A 14,256-nucleotide genomic window follows, 5' to 3' on the forward strand; every position below is an offset into this window, starting at 1 on the left:
TTAACAAAGAAAGAACAGAAAAAGAAAGCACAATAAAAAGAAAAATAGTAAAGAGCTTTATTGTTTTATATTTGTTTTTATAATTACAAATATCGCTATCCAAAATAAATAATTGTTTTTACCTAACATCAAGTGATAAATTTGAGAGATTAATGCAATTCGCTAAACCTGAACCTAAGCCTGATACACCTTCGTTACCAATTTAGTTCTAACTTTTTAAATATTGAAAAAATATAGATAATTAAATAGCTAATTTGAAGGAAAAAGTGAAGAAAAAATATGAAATTATAAGATTAATTAATTAATAATAAAAGAAAAAGTTGAAAATAAAATAAGTTCAATAAAAAGAAAAAGAAAAAAGAGCTTTATTATTTTAAAATAGTTTTTATAATTAAAAATATCACAATCCAAAACAAATAAAAGTTTTTACCTAAGAAGAAGTGTCAAATTTGAGAGATTAATGCAATTTGCTAAAGCAGAACCTAAGCCTGATGCACCTTCATCACCAATATAATTTTCACTTTTTAAATATTGAAGAAAAAATATATCATTAAATAGTTAATTAGAAGCAAAAAATGAAGAAAAAATATGAAATAATAAGATTAATTAATTAATAATAAAAGAAAAAGTTGAAAATAAAATAACAAAGAAAGAACAAAAAAAAGCAAGTTCAATAAAAAGAAAAAGAATAAAGAGCTTTATAATTTTAAAATAGTTTTTATAATTAAAAATATCACAATCCTAACAAAACAAATAAACTGTTATTACCTAAGGTAAAGTGTCAAATTTGAGAGATTAATGCAATTTGCTAAAGCAGAACATAAACCTGATGCACCTTCATATACAATTTTATTGTAACTTTTTAAATATTGAAGAAAAAATATATAATTTAATAATTAATTTGAAGGAAAATATAAAGAAAAAATATGAAATAATTAGATTAATTAATTAATAATAAAAGTAAAAGTTGAAAATAAAATGATGAATTAAATTAACAAGGAAAGAACAAAAAAAGTAAGTACAATATAAAAAAAAAGCAAAAAGAGTTTTATTTTTATAAATTAGTTTTTTTATAATTAAAAGTAATACAATCCAAAACAAATAAACTATTTATCAAGTGTGCGTGTTAATAGCAAAAAATAAAAAATAATAAAAAATGAATTTGAAATGAAAATTAAGTTAAAATAGATAAAATTTTTGTTTTAATAAAAATAAATGAGAAATGATTATAATTTCTATTAGAAAAATTATTTTTTTAAATTGATTTAAATTTAAATATAAATCTTTTATAATATTAATAACAATAAAAATAATATTTTTTAATTAAATATACCGAAAATCAATATGGAGAACCTAGTGAGACAAAAGAGAAGAATTTTAAAACTTTTTTATTAATTAAAATAAATTGAAAGGATATTAATAAATAAATAAATAATTACTTCTTCTAATTCGTTATATTTTTTAATCTATTATATCATTTATTTTTTTTTTCAAAAATATTGAATGGCAATTTATGGAATTTAATTAATTAATTTAAGTGGATAAAAAGAACAAATAAAATATAATAATTAATTATTAAATATAAATTTATATATTTTCTTTTATGAAAAGATATCACATAAAAATTAAGTTAACATTAATTATATACCATAATTTCTCATTAATTAAGGACAAACTCAAATCAAAATTTTTGTAAAAATTTATTCCTCAACATATAGTACTCCTGGAGTTTGGGGGAGGGGGTTGGCGAGAATTAATGAGGATTTACGGTATATAAAATAAGTATATGGATGTTATTTTACATTCAATTTTATATAAAAACTATTGAAATTAATCTGAAATGATATATCAGTCAGTGGAGTTAATAAATTTGCCTTTTATTAATTTTTATATTCGATAATAAATTAAATTTATAGTATATTACTATTACTGATTTAAAGATTATTTAAATGAAGGAATGAACAATAATAATTATGAAACAAAGCTTCTAACGTTAATATAAATCATAGGTTAAATCCTCTTGCTCAAAAATAAGAAGCTTTTCAAATTATTAACCAAAATATAACAATAAAATCCCTTAAATAAATAATAAAACAAAGAAAAAAATCACAATGTTTATTTTTTGTTAATTTGATGAACTTTATTATTTGCACATAAGAACTTCTCATATCAATAAATATGTTTTTATCATTCATTATAAAAAAGAAAGTTTTAATTTATTTTTTTAATATCTACTAAAAATTTTCTTGTTTGATTATTTTTATTAAATCAATAATAAATGAATGATAGGCACTGAAATAAATATAAAAATTGGTTAAAAAACAAAGATTATCAAAATTAACTAAATAATAACTAAAAGAATTAGTAGAAGTAATTAATTAATATTTACTAAGAAATAACAAGAAGTAAATAAAAATAAATGATTTATTCCAAATTAGATCTTTTCTCTTCTTAATTTTAATTTGGTATTGGTGGGTAATACAAAAAAAGGGCACATTATTCGGAACCCTTTTATCTATGATCATAGTTTTGACAACATTTGCATATTTTGTTTACATTCTTTATCAATATTTTACCAACTAAATAGAACCATATTTTAGAAATTAAAGCTTCATTACTGAAAATACCATTGAAATTGACCTAAATACTGATTTGGTGGGATATTAGTTTGTTTATGGGACACAACCTAACTTTAATAAGACTTACATTTCATTTTTAGCCTATTATCATTTAAAAATAGAAAATAACTTGACAATGATACCTCTAAATATAATTAATTTCACCAACCCAAGTTTAGAAGGCTTTTAATGCTTAGATTTCTCTACTTTAAACAATTATTAGCTGACTCTTAATACGAAATAGAATATTTAATCTGCTTTGTGGATATTTACTTATAGATGCATTGACTAGGACACTCAAAAGACTTCTATTTCTGATAATTGTGCTAACGAAACTGACATAGACAACATAAATAATGATAAAAACTCAATAATAAGATTAAAGCTATTCACTTCTCAGTATAACACTAGTTCTTAATAAATGTAGGCAAACTATAGAAATACTTACATAAATCCTGTATCAACCTTATAAATTTTAACATAGATAAAATCAGAAAAACAAGTTACATCTATCAAACAAGGAGCTATTGTTTAAGACTAAAAGTCTTTCTCTTCTCCAATTTCTTATAGCTAGTAGGATTAGCCTACAGATAGAGTGCAATCTGAGGAGCAAGTAGGAGTTGGAAGCATAAGCAGTATTTTTATCTATCTTGATGAAATTGTATAGAATACTCAAATCTAATTTTTAGCTCTTCCTTAAATATTAGCTTCTATTTACAGTGTTTTTACTCTCTTAATGTTCTTAGGAGTATTTGGAAGGTAAATCTCAAGCTCACTTCTTAATAATGATTTGCTGCATATTTTCTTGAAAAACATTATATATTAGATAGCCAGAGACCTGACTCAACCTCCAATTTTTTGAGGAATTACAGAAAATATGTAAATTTATTCACAATATATACCCTCTTTAAAATCTCTAAAGGTGATGGCTGACTTTAGACAGATTACTTTATTTAAGTAAATTTGTTTGTTTAATAAGCAATTTATTAAATTACGAAAATATGATATTTATAAATATAAAAATAATAACAAAATCTATCTATCTCTATTTTAGTTTAAATTATGAATTATAAAATATATATAACATATTATATTTTTGAAAATATTTTTATATTTATTCATCCTTTTTTCACCATTAATCATCAAAATATTCAAAGAAAACTAATTTTTTTAGCTTGAGACAATTTACTTTCAATTATTATGGTTCGTTGATTTTGTTACCACTTTTAATATAAATTATTGTAAATTAATTACTAAAAAAATTAAAAGAATAAAATTTTATATTTTAAATCGATAAATAAAAAAAAGTTAAATGAATAAAAAATAAATAAAAAAATACTAACAAATTATTTAAAAGAGTTAGTTAGTTATATTAAATGTTTTAAATTCACTTTTATATTTAAAAATATCACAATCAAAAACAAATAAACTGTTTTTACATTAAATTAAGTTCCAAATTTGAGAGATTAGTGCACTTTCTTAAACTAGAAACTAAGCATAAAGCAGTTTCATCACCAATTTCATTAAAACTTTTTTAATATTGAAAAAATCATTATGTAATTGATTAGTTAGTTAGAAGGAAAAAATGAAGAAAAAATATGAAATAATAAGAAATTAGTTAATAATAAAAGCAAAAATAATGGGTTAAATTAATAAACAAAGAAACCTAAATAAATAAAATACAAGCAAAATAAAATAAAAAATAAACTAAAATAAAAGCTATAAAAAAAAATTAAAGTTAGTAATATTGTTGTTTTAAATTCATTTTTATATTCAAAAATATAACAATTCAAAACTAATAAACTGTTTTTACGGTAGAACAAGTTTCAAATTTGAGAGATTAGTGCACCTTTCTAAACCAAAACCTATGCTTGTTGCACCTTAATCCCCAATTTCATTACCACTTTTTAATTATTGAAGAAAAAGTATAAAGCTTATTAGTTAATTCGAAGTAAAAAATGAAGAAAAATATTAAATAATAACAAATTTATTAATAATAAAAGCAAAATTGAAATCAAAAAAGAAAGAAAAAAACAAAAAAAAACACAAGCATTATAAATCAAACAAATTTAAAGGGTAATTTAAATAATTATAAGTTCAATTTTATATTAAAAAATAATCCGATCCAAAACAAATAAACTGTTTTTACCTTAGACAAAATATCAAATTTGAAAGATTAGTGAAATTTCCTAAACTAGAACCTAAATCTGATTTACTTTTATCATCTATTTTAATGTCACTTTTTAAGCATTCGACAAAAAGTATATAGTTTAGTAGTTTAGTGTGGAAAAATGTAGAAAAAATATGAAATAATAAGAAATTAATTAATAATAAAAGCAAAAGATGAGAATTAAAAAATGGCTTTTATTAATAAACTAAGAAAGAAAAAATACAAACAAAATAAAGAAAAATAAATAAATCAAATAAAAAGTTAACAAATAAATTAAAACAGTTAATAATATTGTTTAAATTCATAATACTTAAAAATATCATAATCCAACACAAATAAACTGTTTTTACTTAAGATAAAGTTCCAAATTTGAGAGATTATTGCATTTTCCTAAACCAGAACCTAAGCCTGATATACCTTCACCACCGAATTTATTGCCACTTTTAAATATTGAAGAATAAATATATTGATAATTTGAAGGAAAAATTTAAAAAAAAATAATAAGAAATAAATTAACAAATTAATAATTTAAAAAAAAGTTCAAAATAAATAAAGAAGTTTAAATAATAAAGAAAGTAAGAAAAAAAGATTAATCAAATAAAAAACTAACATATAAATTAAAGGAGTTAACTATTTTGTTTTAAATTCAATTTCATAATATAACAATCAAAAATAAATAGACTGTTGTTACCTTAGTATAAGTGACAAATTAAAGAGATTAGCACATTTTCCTAAACCATAACCTAAGCCTGATACACCTTCATCACCAAATATATTATACCTTTTTAAATATTTAAGAAAAAATAAATGGTTAATTTGTTAGTTAGAAGGAAAAAATGAAGAAAAAATATGAAATAATAAAAAATTAATTAAAAATTAAGTAAAAGTTGAAAAAGCAAAAATAAATGAAACAAACAAACAAACAAAGAAAAAGAAAAACATAGGCAGAATAAAAAAATGAAAAATATATCAAAGAAAAGCTAACAACTAAATTAAAATTTTGATAATTAAGATAAACTAAAAATAAATTATTCTTAAGAAGAAATTTCTCAAAATGAAGAAATTATATAATAAATAATAATAAAAGTAAAACAAAGAAAGAAAGAAGAAAAAAAAATGCGAGCAGAATAAAAAAAAGAAAAATAAATCTAATAATAAGTAAAAAAGAAAATAAAAGAGTTCATTATATTGTCTTAAATTCTTTTTTATATTAAAAAATATCTCAATCTAAAACAAATAAACTATTTTTACCTAAAATCAAGAGTCAATTTTGAAAGACTAGTGCAGTTTTCTAAACCAGAACCAAAGCCTGATGCACCAATTGCACATATTTTATTATTACTTTTTAAATATTGGAAAAAAAAAGTAGTTAATTTAGCTAAACTCGAATAATTATTTCTTGAGAAAGAAATATAGATTTAGTAGAACAATAAATATTATTTATTTATTTATAACTAAAAAATGTTTAATCTAGAATTAATTTTTTTTGCAAAAAAAATGAATGAATAAAATTTTTAACTCTAAAAATTAAATTTTTGATGAAAAATTGAGTTAGATTTCTTCATTAAAAAACAAACAAATTAAAAATCTTAAATTAAACATTTTTTATATTTTTTATTTTTTCAGGTTCGAAACCTATTTATTTCGATATTTTTTTTATTATTTTAAATTTTCTTTAAATTTATAAAATAATATTTATTTCCTTGTAGATAAATATTTCTTCTAGAATAGCAACACTTAGTTAGAAAGAAAAAATGAAGAATAAATGTTAAATAGTAATAAATGAATTAACTAGTTAATAATAAAAGTAAATGTTGAAAATAAAAAATGATTTCAATTAACAAAGAAAGAAAAGAGAAAGAAAACAATAAAATAAAAATGAAAAATAAATATAAATCAAATAAAAAGTTGTAATAAGTAAATTAAAAGTGTTAATTTTTTTTATTATTATTTCAATTTTATTTAAAAAATTATCACAATCCAAAACAAATAAACTGTTTTTACCTTAGATCAAGTGTCAAATCTGAGAGATTAGTGCTCTATCCTAAACCAGAGACTAAGCCAGAAGCACCTTCATCACCAATTATATTATTACTTTTTATATATTGAAAAAAATAAAGAGTTAGTTAGTTAGTTTGTTAATTGAAAAAATTATGAAAAAATATGAAATAATAAAAAAAATAATAATAATAATAATAGAAATTGAAAAAAATAGAAAAATAAATATATTGAATAATAAGCAAATAGATAAAATAAAAGAGTTGATTGGCTGTATTGTTTTAAATTTAATTTTATATAAAAAAATATAACAATCTAAAATAAATAAATAAACTATTTTTACCATAGATAAAGTGTCAAATTTTGGAGATTAACGAACTTTCCTAAACCATAACCTAAGCCTGATGCACCTTCAACGCCGATTGCATTGTCACTAATTAAAGATTAAAGAAAAATAAAGAGTTAATTAGTTAAATAAAAGAATGAAATGAAGAAAAAGTATGAAATAATAACAAATGAATTAAATAATTAATAACAAAAGTAAAGGTTGAGAATGAAAAAATGAGTTAGATAAAAAAACAAAAAAAAAAACACAGGCAGAATAGAAAAAAAGAAAAAGAATTTAATTTTTAAATTAATTTTTATATTCAAAAATATCATAATCCAAAACAAATAAAATATTTTTACGAAAGATTAAGTGTTAAATTTGAGAGATTTTTGCACTTTCCTAAACCAGAACCTAAGCCTGATGTACCTTTATCACCAATTTTATTACCACTTTTTAAATATTAAAGAAAAATAATTTATGAAACAATAATAAATGAATTAATTAATTAATTTATTTATAAATAATGAGAGGAAAAGTTGAAATTGAAAAAATGAGTTAAATTAAAAAACAAATAAAAAAAAAACATTTGATAAGTAAAAAAAAGAATAATAAATCTTATAAAAAGCTAATAAATAAATAAATTATTAGAGTTTGTTTTATTGTTTAAATTCATTTTTATATTTAAAAATTCATAATTCAAAACAAATAAATTATTTTTACTAAAGGTTAAGTGTTAAATTTGAGAGATTAAGGCAGTTTCCTAAACCAGAACCTAAGCCTGAAGCACCCTCTTCACCAATTTGATTTCCACTTTTTAAATATTGAAGAAAAAATATGAAATAATAAGAAATTAGTTAATTAATTATTAATTAATATTAATAAAATAAAAAGTTGAAAGTGAATAAATAAATGGTGGGTTAAATAGATTAAAAAGCAAAAAAGAAAAAAAAAAATAAGATGAAAAAAAAAAAGAAAAACAAATAAAATTAAAATCCTGAAAAGTGTATTGATTTAAATATATTTTATATTAAAAATATCATAATTCAAAACAAATGAACTGTTTTCACCTTAGAAAGAGTGCTAAATTTGAGAGATTAGTGCACTTTCCTAGACCAAATCCTAAGTCTGGAGCACCAACTGCATCAATTACATCAATATTATTATCCCTTTTTAAATATAATAAAAAATATAAAGTTAAATAGTTTGTTTGTTCAAAAGAAAGTAAAAGTTGATAATGAAAAAAGGAGCTAAATTAATAAACAAAGAAGAAAAAGATCAAGCAGAATAAAAAAAGAAAATAAATCAAATAAAATGCTAATAAATAATCTAAAACAAATAAATTATTTTTACATAAGATTAAGTGTCAAATTTGAGAGATTAGTACACTTTCCTAAGTGAGAACCTAAGTATGATATACCTTTATCACCAATTTTATTCCTACTTTTTAAATATTGACAATAAAATATAGCTAATTAGTTAGTTAGAAAGAAAAAATATGATATAATAAGAAATAAATTAATAATAAAAGCAACAAAATAAAAAAGTGAGCTAAATTAGCAAACAAAAAAAGAAGAAAAAAAAATACAAAATAAAAATAAAAAAAGAAAATTAAATAAAATAAAAAGGCTAATATATAAATTAAAAGAGTTAGTATCTTATTTTAAATTAATTTTTATATTAAAAAATATAATAAATCTAAAAAAAATAAACTGTTTTTACTCAAGATTAAGTGTCAAATTAAAGAGATTAGTGCATTTTTCCAAACCAGAACCTAAGCTTGATACACCTTCATCACCCATTTTATTACCACTTTTGAAATATTGAAGAAAAAATAAATATACATTTAATTTGTTATTAAGAGTAAATATGAAATAATAAATAGTTAGTTAATTAGAAATAAAATTAAAAGTTAAAAATAAGTTAAATTAACAAAGAAAGAAAATAATCGCTAAGAAGAAAAAAAAATAAATCCAATTAATTTGTCATTTTTAAATATTAAAGAAAAAAAATATAGTTAATAAATTAATTAGTTAGTTAGTTAAAAGAAAAAAATGTAGAAATAAAATTAAATTTTAAAAAATGAATAATTAATTAATAAATATTTAAATTAAAAATTGAGTTAAAATTAGTAAAAAGATATTCTTTGTTTTTATAAAAATGAATCAATATAACAGATAATAATTTTTTAGAAAAAAATATTATTGTAAAAAACTTGAAAATTAAATATAAAAAATATTAATAAATTAAGAATATATACATACATACCTCATACCAAGATAGAGAACCTAATGAGATTAAAATGTAGAGTCTAGAAACTTTTTTTATAAATAAAAATAAATTTAAACAACATCAATAAAAAAATAGAAGTTTGTTTACTTCTTCTAGACAGTTAAAACATTTTTCTTCTTATATCATTTATTATTATTTTTTTAATATTGAATAACAATTTATGGAAATTTAATTAATTAAAAGTATATTAATAAATTAATTAATTTTTATATCAAATTAATTAGGATTAAAAGAACAAATAAATAGATAAATAAATTATAGTAATTATCAAATACAAATTTATAAATTTGTCTAAAGGAAGAGATATTTTTAAAATTAGTGTAACTAATATTCATTATTAAATAAAAATTAACATTTCAATTTAAAAATTATAGTTAAAAATATAATAGGAATTTGTTTTTAATTAATTAATTGTTTAGCTTAGCTTAGCTAAGTAGAAATCAGAAAATTCAAAAAAGTAATTAAATTTAATTGAATAAAAATATATAATATATTATGTGTCAACTGCCCCACGGCCACGGGGCATATATAAAATTTTTTAGATTGGGTCTGGATGAATTTAAAGCAAAAAAATTTGCGAAAAAATAACTGGTTGATCGATAACATAAATTCAGATATATACATAAAATAAGCATATGAATGCTATTTTACATTCAATTTTTATATAAAAATTATTGAATTTAATTTGAAATGATATATCAGTCAGCGGAGTTAATAAATTAGCCTTTTATTAGTTTTTTATATTTGAAAATAAATTAAATTTCAAGTATATTACTATTGCTGATTTAAAGATTATTTAAATGAAGGAATAAACAATAATAATTATGAAATAAAGCTTCCAATGTTTATAAAATTCATAGGTTAAATTATCTTGCTCAAAAATAAGAAGCTTTTGGAATAATTAACCAAAATATAACAATAAATCCCTTAAATAAATAAAAAAGCAAAGAAAAAAATCACAATGTTTATTTTTTGTTAATTTGATGAACTGTATTATTTGCACATAAGAACTTCTCATATCAATAAATATGTTTTTATCATTCATTATAAAAAAGAAAGCTTTAATTTATTTTTTCAATATCTGCTAAAAATTTTCTTGTTTGATTATTTTTATTAAATCAATAATAAATGAATGATAGGCACTGAAATTAATATAAAAATTGGTAAAAAACAAAGATTATCAAAATTAACTAAATAATAACAAAAAACATTAGTAGAAGTAATTAATTAATATTTACTAAGAAATAACAAGAAGTAAATAAAAATAAATGATTTATTCCAAATTAGATCTTTTCTCTTCTTAATTTTAATTTGGTATTGGTGGGTAATATAAAAAAAAGGGCACATTGTTCGGAACCCTTTTGTCTATGATCATAGTTTTGACAACATTTGCATATTTTGTTTACATTCTTTATCAATATTAAACCAACTAAATAGAACCAAATTTTAGAACTTAAAGCTTTATTACTGAAGACACTATTGATATTGATCTAAATACTGACCTGGTAGGATTTTAGTTTGTTTACGGGACACAACCTAACTTTAATAAGACCTATATTTCATTTTTAGCCTATTATCATTTATAAATTTAGGATAACTTTACAATGATACCTCTAAATATAATTAATTGCACTAACCCAAATTTAGAAGGCTTTTAATGCTTAGATTTCTCTACTTTAAACAATTACAAGCTGACTCTTAATACGAAATAGAATATTTAATCTGCTTTGTGGATATTTACTTATAGATGTATTGACGAGGACACTCAAAAGACTTCTATTTCTGATAATTGTGCTAACGAAACTGACATAGACAACATAATTAATGATAAAAATTCAATAATAAGATTAAAACTATTCACTTCTTAATATAACACTAGTTCTTAATAAATGTAGGTGAATTATAGAAATGCTTACATAAATCCTGTATCAACCTTATAAATTTTAACATAGATAAAATCAGAAAAATAAGTTACATCTATCAAAGAAGGAGCTATTGTTTAATACGAAAAGTCTTTCTCTTCTCCTATTTCTTACAGTTAGTAGGATTAGCCTACAGATAGAGTGCAATCTGAGCAGTAAGTAGGAGTTGGAAGCATAAGCAGTATTTTTATCTATCCTGATGAAATTGTATAGAATACTCAAATCTAATTTTTAGCTCTTCCTTAAATATTAGCTTCTATTTACAGTGTTTTTACTCTCTTAATGTTCTTAGGAGTATTTGGAAGGTAAATCTCAAGCTCACTTCTAAATAATGATTTGCTGCATATTTTCATGAAAAACATTTATCTGGATACCTATTTGAAAATTGCTGATTGTTAGACAACTAAATAAGAGAATCTATAGTAATTAATTTCAATATAAATAATTAAGAATTCAAAGTTAATTATAATATTAATAGCCAAGTAAATTTAGATTCAAGAAGGCAGGATATTAAAGAAAGCCAGGCATAAAATTTACACTAAAACAATAGAAGAGAATTCATAGAAGAAAACGCAGGAGAAGTTGATGAATAAAAACCTGAAGAAGAAAAATCACAAATATTTGTTCCTGCTTTTCGTAATAGGTAAAAAAATTCTTTAGATGTTGATCAGTCATCAAATTTATTTAGTCCTACTAACTTTGATAGATAAGCTTTTTTGTAAAAGTAAGCCTTAGTTGTGGAAAACTAAGAGGTTTGTATATAAAAATGTTAAGATAAATTAATTAATAGGAATTCAGTAATCTCCTAGTATAATGAGGAAAGCTGTTAAGAAAAATAAAATATTATTCAGGATTGTGTTATAGAAGAACCAACTTAATAGTATTAAATTACATAGAAAACAGAGATGACACCTGGAAATTTAGTTAACAGGAATTTAGTACTCTCCTTTTATAATGATGAAAATTTTAAAGACGAATTAAATAACCTTCAGGACTATGTAAAAGAAGAATCAACTTTATAGCATTAAATCACCTAAAAGTCTGAGATGTCACCTGAAAACTGCTAAAGATCCTTTATTTAAAGCTAGATCAAATCAAATTTTAAAATTAAATAAGAGATAGATTCATAAAGCAAATAAATATGTTAATCTAAAATAAATAAAAATTTTTTTAAAATGCTAATTTAAAAAATATTATCTATTCAAGATGCAAACATTTCAAAAAAAATAAGATCAATCTTTTCTAAAGTTATGTAAGTTTGTTTATTTATTTATAAAATACAATATTAAAAACTGATGAATTTTTTTTTTTAAGTTTTTGTAGATATATTAATTTAAATAGCGTACATGGAATTACTGCTGATCATCAAAATAAAATATAAAAACAAATTACTAATGATTAGAATATTTTAAGCTATTTTAGGGATATTTTATTTTTAAAGAAAGCTGTCATGCTCATGATGACTAAAGATTAGCTAGCAATTTTGTAACTTATAGGATGTTCTTCAAATTTTTTAGATTTAGATCTAGATAAATTAGAAACTGATCCAACTTAATTAGGTAAAGTTCTTTCATCTATCTTGTTAGTTAGTTTATTTATTTTATATTAAAATATCTAGAAAAATTTAACTCCTTAAGCCATTTCGAAGCATAATTTGCAATTTATTAATCGAAAAGCTTACAGAAGAAATATGCTGACAAATTTTTACAAAGATGCTACGAAAATGAAAAATTAAGCTACTTAGATAATAAAATTTTATCTTCATTAAAAAAATCTTATTAAAATTGCACATTTAATTAAACAGATAAGTTTGATTTGTGAATATTTATGTTGTTAATGTCTTGCATTTAATATAAAATTATAAATAGTATAACTGTTACTGCGTTTGAAATATTACTAATGAATTTTTTTTTTCTTTCTAAATCTTAATTAATTATTTTCTTTATATTTGATTTCAAAATTTTTCAAAAATTAATCAAAATACAGACAGAAATCTTTTTTCAAATTTTGAGAGTAAAAATATTTTTTTAAAACTTTTTCGAAAGCAAACATCAAAATATCATAAAATTAAAACCAAAAATTCGTGAATTATGTTAAACAATCAATATTATATATATAACAATTTTAATTAATTAATAATAATCATTTCATGTTTATTCCTTACTAATTGCTTTATTAATCAATATTTAAACTCATCAACAATTTCCACATCTTTAAAGCATATTTAGATATCAGAACATTAAAAACCTAAATAAAATCTTAAATCTTCGTATTATTCAAGTTTAGATTTATACTGATCTTCCAATCCTAGTTTATATTGATAATTAGGAAAATCAGTCACTTCTAATAATTTATCTTTTAAGCATACTCGTATTTCTATTAAACCATCTTTTTTTGCCTTAAATTCACTTTCTCCTTTAAGTAAGATATTTATTCCACTATTATATTTTTTTTTTAAATATTCATTTTAGCTCTCTAGTGAGCAAGTCAAGTAATCTTCCCACCCACCTTAATTTTTAGAGATAGAATTTCTCATTAGACCTACATAAAATATGTTTCCTTGATTAATTTTTTCAATTTATATCCTAAAAACGTATTTTAGATTCTTATTTAAATCAAAATTAGAAATACAATCAGTAAATGTATTACTATTTATTTTTGTAATGATGTATTCATTATTTGCATTTTTCCTAACTACAATTACTTATTGTCCATTTTAATATTCAGTCCCAAACAAATCTAAATTTAAATTCAATAATCCCTTCTAAGCAGTCATAATTATATCGTTTATTCTATTATTTCCCAAGTTTTTAAGCAAATCAAATTTATTTTTATCTTAAATACAGTTTTAGAAATTTATTTATGTTAAGAATGGTTGCATGTCAAGGGTCCACTTTTCAAATTTCTAAATAAATTCTTAATCTAAGAAAT

The 14,256-nt window shown here is 20.3% G+C and overlaps 5 protein-coding genes across 5 annotated transcripts in view; 2 read left to right on the forward strand and 3 right to left on the reverse strand. All coding sequences in view use genetic code 6, as the record gives it.

The window, feature by feature from the left end:
* The window catches only part of TTHERM_000869611 (cyclic nucleotide-binding domain protein), a gene marked incomplete at its 5' end in the record, with an annotated part of 5,393 nt that extends 3,915 nt beyond the window's left edge, over window positions 1-1,478 (reverse strand). Inside the window, 5 exons of the mRNA XM_012795294.1 lie at window positions 123-212; window positions 431-520; window positions 769-858; window positions 1,334-1,383; window positions 1,440-1,478. Coding sequence (XP_012650748.1) covers window positions 123-212; window positions 431-520; window positions 769-858; window positions 1,334-1,383; window positions 1,440-1,478 — 359 coding nt within the window. The remainder of the gene's footprint in view (window positions 1-122; window positions 213-430; window positions 521-768; window positions 859-1,333; window positions 1,384-1,439) is intronic.
* A 1,039-nt stretch (window positions 1,479-2,517) lies between these two features.
* On the forward strand, window positions 2,518-3,480 carry TTHERM_00872590 (transmembrane protein, putative; the record flags this gene model as incomplete). The annotated part of the gene is made up of 1 exon (XM_971644.1): window positions 2,518-3,480. One exon carries the CDS (start codon window positions 2,518-2,520, stop codon window positions 3,478-3,480), a length of 963 nt encoding a protein of 320 aa, XP_976737.1.
* TTHERM_000872599 (hypothetical protein) lies at window positions 3,190-9,585 on the reverse strand. Its single transcript, XM_012795295.1, has 16 exons — window positions 9,491-9,585; window positions 9,380-9,429; window positions 8,834-8,923; window positions 8,465-8,554; window positions 8,182-8,280; window positions 7,835-7,924; window positions 7,474-7,563; window positions 7,130-7,219; window positions 6,793-6,882; window positions 6,040-6,129; window positions 5,480-5,569; window positions 5,139-5,228; window positions 4,768-4,857; window positions 4,432-4,521; window positions 4,058-4,147; window positions 3,190-3,841 (listed from the first exon to the last, which is right to left on the reverse strand). Exons 1-16 carry the CDS (start codon window positions 9,527-9,529, stop codon window positions 3,748-3,750), a joined length of 1,362 nt encoding a protein of 453 aa, XP_012650749.1. The 5' UTR covers window positions 9,530-9,585; the 3' UTR covers window positions 3,190-3,747.
* A 1,086-nt stretch (window positions 9,586-10,671) lies between these two features.
* Window positions 10,672-13,228, forward strand: TTHERM_00872600 (transmembrane protein, putative; the record flags this gene model as incomplete). The annotated part of the gene is made up of 3 exons (XM_971645.2): window positions 10,672-11,747; window positions 11,804-12,577; window positions 12,640-13,228. The coding sequence occupies 3 exons, from the start codon at window positions 10,672-10,674 to the stop codon at window positions 13,226-13,228; spliced, it is 2,439 nt and encodes an 812-aa protein (XP_976738.2).
* Window positions 13,229-13,504: 276 nt separating this feature from the next.
* Window positions 13,505-14,256, reverse strand: part of TTHERM_00872610 (zinc carboxypeptidase family protein) — a gene marked incomplete at both ends in the record, with an annotated part of 1,375 nt that continues 623 nt past the window's right edge. The window contains one exon of the mRNA XM_971646.3: window positions 13,505-14,247. Within this exon, the coding sequence (XP_976739.3) occupies window positions 13,505-14,247 (743 nt within the window). The remainder of the gene's footprint in view (window positions 14,248-14,256) is intronic.

The sequence above is a fragment of the Tetrahymena thermophila genome, assembly GCF_000189635.1.
Source record: "Tetrahymena thermophila SB210 genomic scaffold scf_8254822, whole genome shotgun sequence".
In the NCBI taxonomy this organism is placed as follows: Eukaryota; Ciliophora; class Oligohymenophorea; order Hymenostomatida; family Tetrahymenidae; genus Tetrahymena; species Tetrahymena thermophila.